This window comes from Procambarus clarkii, chromosome 39 (assembly GCF_040958095.1).
Source record: "Procambarus clarkii isolate CNS0578487 chromosome 39, FALCON_Pclarkii_2.0, whole genome shotgun sequence".
NCBI lineage: Eukaryota > Metazoa > Arthropoda > Malacostraca > Decapoda > Cambaridae > Procambarus > Procambarus clarkii.
The window spans coordinates 13,824,047-13,842,167 of record NC_091188.1 but is presented as its reverse complement, the minus strand read 5'-3'; the positions used below and the strand labels follow the sequence as shown (position 1 = coordinate 13,842,167).

At 37.9% G+C, this 18,121-nt stretch overlaps 1 protein-coding gene across 2 annotated transcripts in view; it reads right to left on the bottom strand.

Annotated features, from left to right (window-relative positions):
* The window catches only part of Dp (transcription factor Dp), a 131,363-nt gene that overhangs the window by 16,050 nt on the left and 97,192 nt on the right, over positions 1-18,121 (bottom strand). For both annotated transcript variants that reach the window (XM_045746068.2, XM_045746070.2), the window contains exons 6-10: positions 17,382-17,550; positions 13,567-13,776; positions 9,496-9,644; positions 5,452-5,534; positions 5,178-5,261 (exon numbers count right to left, since the gene is read on the bottom strand). In XM_045746068.2, coding sequence (XP_045602024.1) covers positions 5,178-5,261; positions 5,452-5,534; positions 9,496-9,644; positions 13,567-13,776; positions 17,382-17,550 — 695 coding nt within the window. The remainder of the gene's footprint in view (positions 1-5,177; positions 5,262-5,451; positions 5,535-9,495; positions 9,645-13,566; positions 13,777-17,381; positions 17,551-18,121) is intronic.

Here is an 18,121-nt window from a genome sequence, read left to right as displayed (position 1 = left end):
GCCCAAAATTATCAGCAGTTACTTTCAACAGTCCAAAAAATATTTTTTTTAGGGGAAATATTATTTTTTTTAAAGATTTTAGTTTTTTCTCCTTTGTTTATTATCTGATTTTGTTGTAACCTTTACATCCTGGAGAATGCTTATGTTTCTATAACTGTGAAAATAGGATGAAATTGGTCAACAAATAAATCAGTCACAACTCGCAAAACTTGGGACTTTGAATTTTTGTTTACTGATTTTTTCTCTGATTTCAAACTCTATTTTCTTTGTCTCTTTAGGTTGCCTTGATGATTAGAGACCATATTAGGGCTTTTTTACTTTATACCCTAAATATATCCTCTAAATCATTATAATTATTATAACCCCTATATTTTGTGTTTTTTTTGTGGATTATTTTTTCTTGACTTCATTTCAACACATATTGACCTACAACTTTCACATATTTGAGTATGAATGCCAAACAATGTTTATTAAATCATACAATTTAATTAATTAAAAATTAAAACTACCTAAAATTAAAACTACTAAACTATGAATTAAAACTACCTTTATTCATTGTTAATAACTTCAACTTCAATTATCTCTGAAACTAGAGTTTCAACTTTGAGTGGCTCTTAAAATTCCAGTTTTTGATCGATTCTCACTATTTTGACATATTGTGTGCCGAACTGTCTGTTCTACAATTCCTTCAGAATGGATTTTTCATAAACTTTATACATATGGCGTTATAATTTTTTTTGGTCTAAATATGCCGAATATGTCAAATGCCCTATTGATGATTTTTTTTACAGTAAACTATACTGAAAACCTATATTCTAATTTGATGAAAATGAAAATCATATGCTATTCTGACAGAATAATAACATTAAATGAACAATTGGTGATAATTCATATTTTTTATTCTGAATTGAAAATCTGAAATTTTCAATATTCAATTTTTAAATTAATTTTGATTTTCTTTTTTTTCAAGTTACTCTGTGATCATTTAGACAAAGTTGGAGCATTTGCCTAGTTGATAATGCAAAAAAAAATTGGAAAGTGTTTGTGCAAGTTTTAAAAACTTATGTTACATTTTTTTATGTCAAATCATATATGTATGTATTGCGTGGTCCAAGGGTTAATTTCTTCCTCTCACTATCTTTCTTCGCCGCAAATCCTCCAAATCTGCCTCGTCATCTTCCTCAGGAAACAGACTTGACGTGGACCAAAGTTTTTTCAAACCATTTCTTCGTGTTTGCTGTACCTCATCCCATGCACTAGCAATAGTCCAAATAGCTGACTATTGTGAAGAGGTTATCTTGAGATGATTTCGGGGCTTTAGTGTCCCCGCGGCCCGGTCCTCGACCAGGCCTCCACCCCCAGGAAGCAGCCCGTGACAGCTGACTAACACCCGGGTACCTATTTTACTGCTAGGTAACAGGGGCATAGGGTGAAAGAAACTCTGCCCATTGTTTCTCGCCGGCGCCTGGGATTGAACCCAGGACCACAGGATCACAAGTCCAGCGTGCTGTCCACTCGGCTGACCGGCTCCACTTTAGACTTTATAGAAGTCCTTAACACTCGCTCGGGGATGACGCAGCATTGCGTTATCCGTTTACTGGCGGTAATGCCGGGGATGACGCAGCATTGCGTCATCCACTTTAAAAATTCGCCAAAAATCAGGTTTTTATCCGATTTTTTTTGGGACTGGTTTTAAAATGCGCGCCGATGTCTACCCATTTTCTTTGTTGCGCCTAGTGGCCCGCAGGCGGCGCAGCACACGCCGTCGGCCCATTGTTTTCGCTCCACTGTTGTGACCGGTGTCGCCTCCCCTCGCGTCTCAAACGTGTGAACATTTCGGCTATTTTCCGTGGCTATATTTCTTACTGCGGCTTCAGAAACTATCTACGCTTACTCCACGATGGATAGTGATCATGAACAAGGCTCTTCCAGGAAGAAAATTGCGAAAGAAAGGTGTGAAAAGCAGAAGCTGAGTAGTGTACAGGAGAAGTACAAGCATGTGAGACTAACTCCCACCATCCACTCCACCTATACAAAACATGGGTTGACCCTGCAGGAAACGTTTTCCAGGAGCAGGTGGAGTGGATAAAACAAATGTTCAACCCATGTCATGTTCAACACACAACACTGAGGTGGTAAGTGCAAATTATTTTATTATTTATTTATTTATTTTTTTTTGTTCATTCTTTCCCGTATTGTACAGGCAATGTTGTTCTTCAATTGGCCCTTATATGCACATATCCATCTGAAGAATTCTATTAGGAACATTTTCATACCTAAATGAGCGCTGTAACACGAAAATGGAGATTACCACCAGGAAATAATACTAAACATATGTGGGCGCGAATTGGGAGTGTAGCGGGAAGGCATCTGAGCGCTCACTCACGGCTAACGCGTGGCCCGTCTTCAACTCGTCGGTGGTTGGAGCGTGACCAGGTTTTTTATTTTATATGCTAATATTCCTCTAGAGAATTCTATTACGAACCCATTGAGACCAAAATGAAAGACCTAGGACGAAAATTGAGGTGACCAGAGTGAAAATAGTGAAAACATTTTATCGCGTTTGCGCGCTCCCGGGTAACTCATTCGCACTTTCTCTGCTTGCTGCGGGTAATTAGCCGGGCTTTTGGAGTTTATATGCATTTAGTGCTGTAGAGAATTTTATTGCGAACACAATGATACCAAATTTAATCTCGTAGAACGAAAATTGAGGTGACAAAGTTGAAGAGAGTATACACTTTTCGGAATTGACGTGTGCTTCCGTGACACGCTGGGGCCCATATCGCCCTGTCGAGGGGTGGCGCGCGGGGTGTGCGAAAGTGTTAATTGTTCCTAGCTGATTATTAAGACGTCTGGCAAACATCCTCTTGTAGTGGTGTTTAAGGTTCTTAATTATTCCCTGATCCATGGGTTGGATCAGTGAAGTTTTATTGGGTAGTATGAACGTTCCAATGATATTGCCATTTACTAGCTCATCACCTTGTGGATGTGTTGAACTGTTATCTAGTTGCAGCGCAACTTTGATGTTTTGCGAGAGGCCAACATTTTTCAGGTGCTCCTTCACCTCGGGTACAAAGTTCTTATTAAACCACTCGGCAAATATTACCCGAGACATCCACCCACTTGACTGGTTCTTATAAATCACAGGGAGGTACCTAGCTGACTTTAAAGCCCTGGGGTTTTTGCTATTTCCAATCACAAGTCATTTCAATTTGTGTGTGCCAGCTGCATTTGCACAGCACAACAAACAAATTCTCTGTTCTGCTTATAACCACCTGAAGGATCGTCCTCAGCACTATGAGCCATCGTGTCTGTGGGTAACATACATCAGTATAAACCTGTCTCGTCAGCATTATAAATTTGCTCTGGGAATAAATTGTGTGTCTGCACCATCTTCGCAAATTTACTTTAATACTCATCAGCAGATTGTTTTTCACCATGTACTTTAATAAACCTAATGCCTTGATGAGTTTAAAAGCTTCTATACATCCATCACTGTATACACATCTCGAGTAATTTTCATTGCTTGGTGAAATTCACATGCCTTTTCTACGAGCAGCCAGCCTGCCACTGGCTTCTTCGTCACCTCATGCTTCTGTTTGTACCACTCCCACACTGCATTATCATCACTCTCCACATTTGCTTTACTTACTACGTTTCTATTTCGTATTGTCTTATCACTTTCACTTCTAGAAAAATAGTAAAAAAAATTATAGGCTTAGCCTTAGGAAGATCAAAAACAGCACTTTTGCTAATGCCAAATTCAGCGCACACAACACTCCTCAGGACACCGCTCTCCACCTTAATTATTTAAACTTTCTTCTCAAATGTCATCACTTACCTCTTCCTTTTACGTATTCCACTTATTGATGCTTTCACTGACACAATGCGTGCATTTGGAGCCGACATGGTGCACGGATGTTCTTTGATTATGCAGATATGTAAAACAAAGTCACGGAATGAACACTACAACCTCGTGACAAATCAAAACAATGGGAACAATAGGCCGTGAATATGTGACGTCACAGGGTAGAAGGCATTCTAGAGTGGTGGTGCTCGACATGATCAGTGGGCAAACATGAAATAAATTTGTGTAGTGTGAATCCCCAATCCCGGTCTGCGCAAGGCTGGGCGGACCGCTTCCTCACCCAAACTTAGTTCGAGTAACATTACAACCCAACCCAAATCGGGAAACTGGAACTTCAGATATCTTAAGTTCGCAAACCAAGTGGCTGTCTGTATTAGCAGACTGCACCAGACACAGCATGCTCCACCCCCCCAGCCAATAACACTCCCCTACCCAGGGCACGATGGAAAGTCATTGACCCCCGACGGCAAAGCCACAGATCCAGAACAGGAAACTGAGGCGACTTCCAACTGCCAAGCACACCAGACGAGAGCTGAGGTGGCAAGCATCCACTCAGGTGAGCTGGGCTCCTCCTATCCCCCTATTAGGGGAGGGGGGGAAGGAATACGCTAACGAGCGGGAGTACTAGTTGAGGGCAAGACTGCCAGATTCGGTTATTTTCTGATATTTTTCTTTTCTTTTAGCAGGAGTTTCTTCGCTCTTTCTGGCTGTAGGTAGCATTTTACTGGCTAGTTGTTTGTAATGGCTCGCCTAGCTTTCTGGGTTCCCACCCCAATTGATGGTGGAATATGACATACAGCACTTTAAATGTAAAGTGGTCGTACGTTATTATTTCCTGCGCCTCTCTGCGGGGACCAGGTTCTGGTGCTGGTTCCTGGTAGGCATAAGAACATAAGATGACCCCAAACTAATATAGCACATATCGGTTCAGATAGCTTCAGGGGGCCGACGGAGCTCCCCGAGAAAAATGTTTTGAACAAGGCATCACGATGGGTAAATGGCCATAATGGGTAGTAATCCTAATCCAAGGAAACAAAGAAAGACAATATTGTTATAAACTAAGCTAAAAGTGCTAGTTAGGTATCACTGGGGACACCCAAATATTACCAATCATCATTATTCTAGATGGCTTAGGAACGTAACCCTTAACAATTGGTCCTAACACTAGGCCAATAGGGTTTTTGGTCTCAAGATCATTTTGGCTAAAAGTCACAGCTTTCAGGAACCAAACCCCAGCATTAAATGAGACTCGCCTGTACTGTACACAGTAACACAAAATTGTTTTTATTAAAATATAAAGCACACTTACCTATGACATAACTTTCTAGAGCTCTTGGCACCATAGACTTGGCTCTCTCGAGATCTGTACGTGAACACTGAGCTTTCTCAAGTCCTAGCAGGAGAAAAATAAAAAAGTGAGAATACTGTCAAAGTGTTAAGTAAACATACAGGGAAATTTTTTTTGTAATTTCAAGAAGGCTATAACTATATAAAAAATAAATTCCAACAAAAAATATATAAAAAATACAAATTAGTATACAAGAAATACAATTAGTGAAAAAACATACAATAAAACTACTAACCTAAAGCCATGCCCATTCGTTTCAAAACTTCAATGTCATCATGGATTTCAAACGTGTCATCAAAGTTGAAAAGATATTCAGTTCTGCAAAGAAAAATGGGCAAGTCATTAAAATTTCAACTAACAGCTATTAACCCTTCAGATGTGTGTGTGACAATTAGGGATGTTCTTGCCATTATGAATAAGGACACTGAGGGATGCACCACGTAAGATTTAAAACTCCTGTGAGTACATCGTACACGTGGCTCACATATGCATCCACAGGCCTCCACTAAACAAACCAACAGACCTAAACAGATCTTGGAAAACAATCATGGGCACCCCTCCTGGGTGTTAGACCTTCAGTACAGACACACACACACCATGACTAGCACATGCAGCAGCAGCAGCTTGCAGCACTGCCATGCTGCTTCTGCCCATAGCATCACAGCATCAATAATTAAATAAGTACCTGTGATTACTTTATAATGATGTCATCAAAGATCCTGACTGATAAAAGACTTCATACTGTACATGGTTCAGATATCTGTGAACCCAATGCTGGTTACCATGATCAGCACGAGGCAGTCGTCCACAGCACACAGCCGCAGTTTGGTGCATCTAAGCATTATGATATGGGACCTCGTGTTCCATGACAAAATGAACTTGTGGAAAATTATTCATATCCAGGCTTTAGCGTCCAGGATTCTGATAATGATATCACTATTGTGGCTTATTAACAATGTGCATAGTATATCGGGAGGCACATTATGTCAGGTGCAGAAGGCAACTGACTAGTGTGTGGTGTTGTGCTGTGCATGGATTATGAGATAACTGTACGAGCTCGCTTATCGGGATTCCAATAACTGAAGGTTTGGCTGGATGGTGCAAACTGGCATAGTGTTAAGTCAGGTCTGGATAATTTTCTAGCAAAACTTCACCAAATCAGGACAAAAATCTGGAGAACCCGAAGTTAGGTTACGTAAACGTTCATAGGATATTGTAGGATTCAAAACACGCTCTTGGTGGGTTGGGTACAAGAGGGAGGTCTGAAGCCTTCAGTGAGCGGCAGCCATCTTGAAAAAAATTCCCAGCATGCCCCACGGCTGAGGGCAGACACAGTTCTGATCTAACAACCATGGCTGACGCACGCGCTTTCAGCTCCCTGTCCCGTCTGATGTGTTGTTGAAATATTGTTGTCTGAAGGGAAAATTCAGACATTGTTTGAAGAAGAGAACTGTAGTGATGTTGAAGAATCAATGCACGATAAAGACCCAACACAAGTGATACAGACATAGATGCGGACAATACAGCGAGCGTGTCCTGTATTGGGTGAGCAACATACATGCTGCGGCCTCACAGGTCATCGCCCTTGCCTGGTGATCAACCAGGCAAGGGCGATACCAGCCTGGTATCAGGCAAGTTGATACCAGGCTACTCCCCAAGCCCTGCCCGAGGCCAGGCTTGACTTGTGAGAGTTTGGTCCACTAGGCTGTTGCTTGGAGCGGCCCGCAGGGCCACATACCCACCACAGCCCGGTTGGTCCTGCACTCCTTGGAGGAATAAATCTAGTTTCCTCTTGAAAATGTCCACGGTTGTTCCGGCAATATTTCTTATGCTTGCTGGGAGGGTGTTGAACAACCGTGGACCTCTGATGTTTATACAGTGTTCTCTGATTGTGCCTATGGCACCCCTGCTCTTCACTGGTTCTATTCTGCATTTTCTTCCATATCGCTCACTCCAGTACGTTGTTATTTTACTGTGTAGATTTGGTACTTGGCCCTCCAGTATATTCCAGGTGTATATTATTTGATATCTCTCTCGTCTTCTTTCTAGTGAGTACATTTGGAGGGCTTTGAGATGATTCCAATAATTTAGGTGCTTTATCGCGTCTATGCGTGCCGTATATGTTCTCTGTATTCCCTCTATTTCAGCAATCTCTCCTGCTCTGAAGGGAGAAGTGAGTACTGAGCAGTACTCAAGACGGGACAACACAAGTGACTTGAAGAGTACAACCATTGTGATGGGATCCCTGGATTTGAAAGTTTTCGTAATCCATTCTATCATTTTTCTGGCTGTCGCAATATTTGCTTGGTTATGCTCCTTAAACATTAGGTCGTCAGACATTATTCCCAAATCCTTTACATGCTGTTTTCCTACTATGGGTACATTTGATTGTATTTTGTACTCTGTATTATGTTTAAGGTCCTCATTTTTACCGTACCTGAGTACCTGGAATTTATCACTGTTAAACATCATGTTATTTTCTGATGCCCAGTCAAAAACTTTATTAAATTAATATCAGCTTGAAGTTTTTCAATGTCTTCAGCCGAGATAATTTTCATACTGATTTTTGTGTCATCTGCAAAGGATGATACAAAGCTGTGACTTGTATTTTTGTCTATATCTGATATGAGAATAAGGAAAAGCAGCGGTGCAAGGACTGTACCCTGAGGTACAGAGCTTTTAACTGCACTTGGACTAGATTTTATATGGTTGACCATTACTCGCTGAGTCCTGTTTGACAGAAAACTGAGTATCCAGCGTCCTACTTTACCAGTTATTTCCATTGACTTTATTTTGTGTGCTATCACGCCATGGTCACATTTATCGAAAGCCTTTGCGAAGTCCGTGTATATCACATCAGCATTCTGTTTTTATTCTAATGCCTCAGTGACTTTGTCGTAGTGCTCAAGTAGCTGTGAGAGGCATGATCTTCCCGCTCGAAATCCATGTTGGCCTGGGTTGTGAAGGTCATGGGTCTCCATGAAATTAGTGACCTAACTCCTAATCACTCTCTCAAATACTTTTATTATGTGCGATGTTAGTGCAACTGGTCTATAATTCTTTGCCAATGCTTTGCTCCCTCCCTTGTGTAGAGGGGCTATGTCTGCTACTTTAAGTGCATCTGGTATCTCTCCCGTGTCCAAGCTCTTCCTCCACACTATACCGAGTGCCTGTGCTACCGGCACTTTGCATTTCTTTATAAATATTGAATTCCATGAGTCTGGACCTGGGGCCGAGTGCATGGGCATGTTTTCAATTTCTCTTTCAAAATTTAGTGCGCGCGTGTTGATATCAGTTATATTTACAGGGGTTTGAATATCCCGCATAAAGAAATTGTCTGGATCTTCCACTTTCATGTTGTTTATTGGAGTGCTAAACATGTCCCCATACTGTTTTTTTAGGTTTTCACTAATTTCTTTGTCATCCTCCGTGTATGAACCTTCACTTGTACGAATAGGTCCAATACTGGCAGTTGGTTTTGCTTTTGATTTCTCATATGTGAAGAAGTATTTTGGATTTTTCTTTATTTCCTTAATTGCTTTCTGTTCTAACTGCCTTTCTTCAGTTTCATATGAGTGTTTCAATTTCCGTTCGATTTCTTCAATCTCCCTATTTAAATTATTCCTTCTTTGACGGGAAATTCGTGTCTGCATAAGTAGTTCTGTTATTTTTTCCTGCGTTTATAGTGTCATCTGCGTTCTCTTTCTACGTTGGATCTCTTTCTGGCTTTCCTCAAAGGAACATGTTTCAGACAGACTTGATACGCTTCCCAAGTCAGTTTTTCTATACCTTCTATAGGACTTTTATTACTTAGAACAGTTTCCCATGGAATGTTTGTAAGTTCCCTGTTTATTATCTCCCAGTCTATCCTTTTATTATTAAAATTGAATTTACTGAATAGCCCCTCTCGCTTTATCAACGTTTTAAGTCTATTATGAGTATTGATGGTCGTTTGCACTTCAATGAGCTTGTGATCTGAGTATGTGGCTGCTTGCAGCCTGATTGATCATGTGGCAGTAATTCTTGTGTAATTAGCATAAATAGTATCACAGTTTAAATATAAACAAACACTGCTGCATGCCACTGACAGCAGCTAAACTAACATATAAGCATTGCTTTGTTAAAATGCCAGATTGGTACAATAGTATGATTAAAAAATAAAAAATATGGACACATTGTTTAAAATGGCAGCTGCAGGCTAATGGTAAAACAGTATCAGTATTGCATTGTATAATTATTCCATTTTTTCAAAATTATTTACCAAAACATGGCCACTCACTTGTCATTAGAAATTGAACAGTCAATGATTGTCTTTTTATTTGTATTAACAATGATGAAGGGAAGCTGGATGGCAGAATTTGGCGAGGGAGCTCCATGGATGCGTTCTTCAGCCCGGTTACGCTCCACCAAATTTTTGAATGCAATTTGCTGAAAAAACAAAAGTAAAATTTAGAACAACATTGCATGTGGCATATAGTATGTCAGTCATGAAACAGTCCAAATACAATCACAGCTTCAATTTTATCCGAAATGTCAACGTAAAAGTGAGACAAACACTTCTTGCTTGAAGTTCCTATTATAAGATCACTGGCAAGGCGATGTGACCAGCTCCAACACTAGGATCCTGTTTTTTTTGTTTTTTTTACATGCCTACAATCAAGCAAAACAGCCACTTCAATACTTAACCCTTAAACGGCACAGCCTTAGGGGTCAAAGAGGTGAAAAATATTTGAATTATGTAAAAATTACTTGAAAATGTTAAATCTCCAACATATTGGCTTCAGAGGTCGTGAAACTTTCATCAAAATATTTTCAGAAATTGATTTTAGATGAATTTTATAAAACGAAAAACGTTTTGTTGATAAGGAGAACAGCTTCTATTAGCTGGAACTGAAGGATACTGCAGTAATAGGAGATGAAAGCACCTGTCCGATGCAAAGAAAAATAGCAGTAAGAAGTGTCCACAAAGTGGATATGCAGCTGGTGCCTTTATAGCATTGCTGAGTAATATATAATAACACAAATAATAATGAGTAACTGTTATTATGTTCCATTTTGTTATATATCATATAAATACATTACCTCTGTTGTAATATCATTGTAATATTACATTGTAATATCTGTTACTTTTATCGATATTCCAAATTTTTTTCATTTGGGGGGGGGAGGGGAGTATATATATTGATTTTTTTTTTGTATTTTGTTTCTTCATGGGGTTATTTTTTCTTGACTTCACTTCAACACACATTGACCTACAACTTTAACATACTGTATTCGAGTACGAATGCCAAGCAATGTATATTAAAACATACAAGTAAATTAACGAATTCGAACTACTGGGCACCTTGACTTACGATTGCCCCGACTTTCAATAATTTTGAGTTACGATGTAAATTTGATCGAAAAATGTGACTCGTCATACGATGGTGTCGTCGACTAACGATATTTGTTGGTACACGTTTGGGTCGACCGAGCACGTGGTTCCCGGTCATGTGGGCCGACCTGCCTCAGTTTACTACAGCTGCTCGCTTAGTGACGATCACGCCTATAAGAAATTCCGTTTTTGTGGTGATTTTTTGCTTTTTGAACATAAAAGTAATTATTATATATCATGCCATGAGTCCCAGGAAAGTCAGTGGCAAGGTTCAACATATGAAAACCCACGTAAGGATGACCATAGAGCAAAAACAAGAGATCATTCTTAAATATGAAGATGGTGTGCGGGTTGTTGAACTAGCTAGGCAGTACAACAAATCTCAGTCAACAATATCCACCATACTGGCTAAGAAAAAGGACATTATGAGTGCTAAAGTGGCAAGAGGTGTATCAATAATCACAAAACATAGAACACAAACACTTGAGGATGTTGAACAGTTATTATTAATTTGGATACACAGCAAGGAGTTAGTGGGTGATAGAGCTTCAGAGGCCATCATTTGTAATAAAGCAAGGAAATTGTATGAAGACCTTTTAAAGAAACCCCCTGGAATGAGTAATGCAAATGAGAGGAGAGCAGGGGATGGTTTGGGAAATTTAGAAAAAAGTGGCATTCATAGTGTTTTGAGTGCTGTGTGTTGCGAGCTGGTGAAGAAACACAGCGAAGAACTGACCACCGAAGAACTTCACAAGGAACAGCAACGAGACACAGCTGAGGAAATTTCTTCAGGGAAGGAGGAGACAATACAGAATGTCCCTTCCTCACTAAGTAAGAAAATGTGTGCAGCATGGAAGAATTGCAAACTTTTGCTGAAACGACTCACCCAAATCACGGTGCAGTAGGCCGTTGCCTTAACCTTTTTAATGACAGTGTGATGCCTCGCTACCGACAAAAATTAAAACACATGGAAAAACAAGTCTCTGGAAACGTTTTTAGTGAGAGAAACAAGCAGTGAATCACAACCAGGTCCTTGTGGTATGCAGGCAAAACATAGGTGAGAGTATACCCCAGAGATGTCATCACTGCCTGATGTTATAATGGAAGGGGGACTCCCCTTCCAAATAGTAACACCTCTCCTCCTCCCCCTCCTTGCCATCTTCCATACACATCATGAGTCCTCCATAAAGGTAAGATAAACATATGCAATGTATTGTAGTTAGAAAAAACATTGTATTCGGTATAAAATGTATTTGTAAGTTAATATTTTGGAGGGTGGGGAATGGATTAATTCAATTCCCTTTATTTCTTATGGGAAAAATCGTTTCAACTTACGATATTTCGCCTTACAATCCGTCTCTGAACGGATTACCATTGTAAGTCGAAGCCCCACTGTACTTTTATTCATTGTTGATAACTTCAACTTCAATTATCTCTAAAATTAGGGTTTCTACTTTAAGAGTAGCTTCTAGAATTCCAGTTTCTGACCGAGTCTTACCATTTTGACATGATATTGTGTGCTCAGCTGTCTGTTCTACAATCCCTTGAGAATGGATTTTTCATAAACCCTAAACGTTTGGAGTTATACATTTTTTTGTCTAAATTTGCACCATATTTCAAATGCCATATTGACGATTTTTAATACAGTAAAGTATACTGAAAACCTATATTCTAATTTTTTGAAAATGAAGATCATATGCTATTCTGAGAGCATAATAACTCCAATGAACAATTGGTGATAGTTGATATTTTTTAATTTGATTTGAAAATCTGAAGTGTTCAATATTCAATTTTAAAAGTATTTTTGATTTTCTGGTTTTCAAGTTATGTTGGTGGTCAAGGGACAAAGTTGGAACATGTGCCGAGTTGATTATGCACAACAAACTGGAAAGTGTTTGTGCAAGTTTTAAAAAATGATGTTATGTCAAATCGTATTTGTATGTTTTGCGCCATTTAAAAGTTAATTTAGATATTGAATAATGCTGTTCACAATTTGGTTTGGATTCATATCAAATTACTGTACACAAGGAAAACAGTTATTTAAGAAAATAATTTGCAGTTTTCATTTACTGTATATTCGCATACTTTATCAATACCCCAGCTTCCTTCTTTCACAAGGTAATGGCACATTATAAATAGTAATACGAAATACAGGTTACATTAAAACTAAATAAATAAATATATCACTTTTCCATTCATTATATCATTCATAATATACATAATGTTGAGAGAAGACCCACCACACATCAACAGCCATCCTCAGCTTCATAAAACCAGGTGCACAGTGCTCTCGTGAATTGACATATACAAACACATGTGCTTACTAACCTGCTTACAAAGAGTACACGAGACACTTCCTGTCACTCACCTAGCATGTCACCCACCTACTTCCTAGCTTTCATCTTATCCTATTTTCAAATTCCCTGTCTTCACCAGCCTACTATCATCTATTAATTTAGTATCTCTAAACCATCTCTGTATACTTTCATCACTCTTGCAGATAACTAACTTTAGAACTTCACATCTCTATGACATTTTCATTCTTCACTTTCTCTTTACTCCTAACATTCTTCTTATATTATCCATTTCTGCTCCTCTATCTTTTGACTTAATGCGTTCAAATCATTATATTGAACCAAACATACAAGCTGGCACTGCCACTCCTTCATGCAGTACTCTGGCCATATCTAGTCCTCTGTTTTTTCAAAGCAGGGTTTTATTGCAAGTCACTTTCCTCCCCAAACTTACTTAACACTCAACTTTGTCAGCACAAATTTCCATTCTAACATTCACACATCCTATTTAAAAATGACCACTTCCAGTACTTTACCAATCACATTCATTTTGCACTTTCCTTTACCTAAGAGGACTTTCTATAACATTGCCCTTCTTCACAAAAGCAAAAATATTTTTAATATGTAGATACTGTACCACAAATATTTTCACCAAGAACAAAAAACATTAATCAAATCTTACTTGTAAAATAAGATCTTGCAATTGTTGTGTCTTGAGCTTAATGCGTTCTACTCTTTTATGTCTCTCTTGTTCTAATTTACGGCACTCCTGGGCTGAATTTGTAGGTAGACCCAACCACCTTATTTCTTTTTTCTCTTTACTAATTATGTTCATTGCCATAAGAACATTAAGTGCATCATAAACTCTCCGTCGAATATTCTTCTGATCATACTGAAAATAAATTACATTTACATTTTTAATTAGTATGTTGAAAATAAAAATTATATAACATTTGTTAGCACTGAAGCAAATATACAAATATTAACTTAGACCAGGTGATTAACACCCCAAAAACATTAAATCCTCAAGAAGTACACAATGCACACATGCAAGAAGTTACCTTCTAATACTACTGTGCAGTACATCTTAAGGAGCCATTAGAATAGTTTATTAAAAGTTGTTCAATGTCAACCAATATTTTTTGACTAGTTGTATATGAAAAGGGCTGCAATTGTTCCATGTTTCAGTACTGCAGCCTAAATAGAAAGGGAGATTAAATTTTTTTTTTCAACGAATATTACACATTTTCAAGTGTGTATATACAGCCACACGTTTCAGATATAATTATTCTATGACACTTTTCTGACACATTAGCATATAATAAAGAATCTGAAGTTGGGGATTTTCCAAAACATGTTTAGTTTTCCTAATACAAATAGCCAAAGTCCCCCCAAAAAAAACAAGCAAATGTAACATGTTTATTGCTATTATAAAATCAATAAATGAACTTTGGAAGAAATGCTTACCTTATATTTTAATGACAAACTTTACATATAAGGTGTAAGTTTCATGTAAATTGAATAAAAAACGAAAGAGTTATATGAACGTTTATGTTACTTGAAATAAATAAATAAAAAATAAAGTCTAAGGTGCTGCCATCTGTGGCTGAGGATGACATCAACCAATTTCCTCCAAAATTGGTACCCTTACAGATAGGCTTATGTGCAGTCAGGTGTGTAAGTTTCATGCAAATCGTCCAATAAACAAATAAGGAAAAAAAAATGAAAAAAAAAAAAAAAATTTAACTTAATTTTTTTAATAAAACTAATTATATATATATTTTTAATATATGCTATTGTGATAGCTGAGAGTCATAGACATGATTTCAGTTGACACTTGTGTTTGATAATCGTTTTTGACCATTTGGGAAAATTTTTGACACCTAATTCAATATTTTTTCTCCCTTCCTATTTATGCTACGATGCTGAGACTTGGACCAGATGAAACCCTTTTCATATACAACTCATCAAAAAAGTTTGATTGAAATTGATCAATATAAAAAAAACTACCTAATGGCCCCCCTTAAGTAATACTTGTAGGTACTCAGTGCAAAGATGTCATTTAATGGCATTTATCAAATAACTTTAAATAACCTGGCCCTCCTAAGACATTGTTCAGTAATTTACTCTTCATCTAACAGCTCAGATTAATATAAATTGGCAAAAACACTTTCCTGCAATACAATAAGTAATATGTAAGCTATATATATGCATTAATTTTACTAGGACACTCGAGGAGGTATTTCTGGTCAATCTCAGCAGTCACTTCCAATCCATTTAATTAAATAATGACCTGTAAAGTGTGGTTAGCATCGTATGTTCACAGTCTCCGTGGTGTAGTGGTAAGACACTCGCCTGGCGTTCCGCGAGCGCTTTGTCATGGGTTCGTATCCTGGCCGGGGAGGATTTACTGGGCGCAAATCCTTAACTGAAGCCTCTGTTTAACGCAACAGTAAAATGTGTACTTGGTTATAACAACGATTCTTCGCGGCGGGGATCGTATTCCAGGGATCTGACCGAAATGCTACGCATACTAGTGGCTGTACAAGAATGTAACAACTCTTGTATCTTGTTCCTCAATGTCAATTTTAGATATTATTATATTGTTTGGTTTTATATACATCATACTAATATGGATAAAATACTTCTATGTATATAGAAGGAGCGACTCATGAAAAAATCCTATCGTTTCATAATAAATGACTTATTATGTCAAAGTGGTAATTGCCATCGTATAAAATGTCATTGTAATTACTGGTATTACAATTTATTTACAGATGGTTTTCACAACACACTATGGTTGTAATGAAGCATACCAAGTGAACTAATTATTGGAACCCCACACAACCTACAAATTATGTAAAAAAAATTTTTTTACAAAATTCTGATAAAGAATGATCTATGGGTGGTTCTAGAAAGAAAACTATCAACCTGAGGACCACATGAAGAACATTGTGTGAGGAGCCAATGCTATGCTTTCCAATTACACAAGTGCTTTTAATCCATAGGCTGTGAACTTTTGTCAATTGTTGATTCACAGGGTAATGCAGTTATATGAAGATTTAAGCAATTATTGTCTGAGTTTTACATGTGCGATGCAATTATGGATATAATAGCTCTGTTGATGTAAAAAAGAAAAACGGGGGATAAAACAATTAGTGAAACATTGAAGGATAAAACAGGAAGCATCAAGAAATTGGAGCACCAGACATTGACAAGTGCCACACGCAGCCTTCCAGAGTGCCTCCATCCAGTGAAACAAAAAATATTCACTTATTTAGTGTTTTCAAACATTTTGCATACAAATTAATAATTCTATAATGACAACTTATTGTTTGGAATTTTTTTTTTGTCCATAGGCAGATATGACCTTTTTTCCATAGCTGTTGTTTAAGGGTTAAATACATGAATAGTGAATACTGAAGAAATTATTCACGACCTTTGTGGGACCATAGCTGGAATATGCAGCAGTTGTATAGTGGCCATATACAACTATATACTATGTGCCCATAATGCACATCACCAAACTGGAAAAGGTGCAAAGACATGCAACTAAATGGCTCTCAAAACTGAAAGACAAGACTACAACGAGAGGTTAAAGGCATTCAATATGCCAAAACAAGAAGATAGAAGAAAAAGTAGCAATATACATACAAAACTGTAACAGGATCAACAAAATTGATAGAGAAGAATTTCCGAGACCTGAGACTTCAAGAACAAGGCGTCAGATTTAAATTAACTAAACAAAGCCCCCAAAGAAATATAAGAAAATTCTGTTTTGCAAACGGTGCTAGACGGTTGTAACAGGTTAAGTATTAAGAACGGGTGATGTAGACCAAAATTGTCAGTAGATTCAAAGCATTATAAAAGAGTGCAGGTAAGACATGACACCACGAGCATAGCTCTCATAATGTAACTACACATAGGTAATTACACACAAAGAATTATCGACACATAATTGAAGTATTCACTACCATTACATAAGCCCACTGCACAACCAAAATTAAGTGCCTAGACATAAGTAAAAACCATTTAAAGGCAAGTACTGCACTGGTCTCTACAACCACAGATAGAATATGGGTGGTTTAGGCTGAAGGGCTTCCATGTTGTATTGCTGCTGCCACCTGGTCATAGTCAGGGGAAGTAACTCAGTGGGTTGTTCAGTAGATAGCATGGGCATGGCTTGCCTCTCTCTCTCTCTGGTGCCATGCTGCACCTGGAAATGCTTGAATTTATGTAAATTACTTTCCTGACTACATTCTGGGCTGGATTTATTATTCTCCAGTATGTTCCTAATACCATTTTAAGATACCCAGCTATGCTACTGGTGCTGAATGTTGACCTGCCTTGACAGCACTAGATCAAAGCCAGGTCATTACGATTTTACCTTAGAAAGTAACAGGGAGATAACTCCCAAAATATGGTGGATATTTATTGCCTAACATTGTTGGCTCCATTATATCCCCAATTAATATATTTGTACAAATTATAACTCACATTGGCACCATCAGAGGGTGATGCACACCGGGTAGGGTCTGTAAACTCTGATACAAGTTCATCAGCTACTTCGTTGTATGATGTTGTGCCCTTTGCTTTAACTTTCTCACAAACCTTCATGGAGAAGTGACGAAGGCCTTTACCACCTTTTTCGCTCTTCCGTCGTTTACTGAAAAGGAAAGACTATATATATATTTTCAAGATCAATGAAAATATACATTAGATGTGTGTCAATTGCACTTGGGTAAGAAAGGAGTACAGAACATGGATTTGCACATCTCGGTACTGTATATGAATACAATGGTGTAACGAGTAATAGAATTACATTCTAAGAAGGACTAAATATCAGTAATACCCATAAGCTGGTGTATTTAGGACTAATTCCACAGAAAGAAACCACTGAAGAAAACAGAAAACATCAAAATACAAATACTGTACCAGCAAAGAGGCTGCCACACACAAAACACCTCAAGTGCAAAATTTTATAGATATTATACAAAGGAAATATGCAAGTATGGAAACAAAAGGTACAAAATACAGATTTGCACATTCAAAAATATATGTAAAGGGATAGAACACCACTTTTTTAATAAATTGCAGGTATTTTCATTCTAAATTGAACAAACTCTCAATTAATACCGTGAAATGTTATTACCTAAAATTAAAAATACTATTATGTGTATATATGTCTGTGTATGTGTGTGTGTATGTGTGTGTGTGTGTGTGTGTGTGTGTGTGTG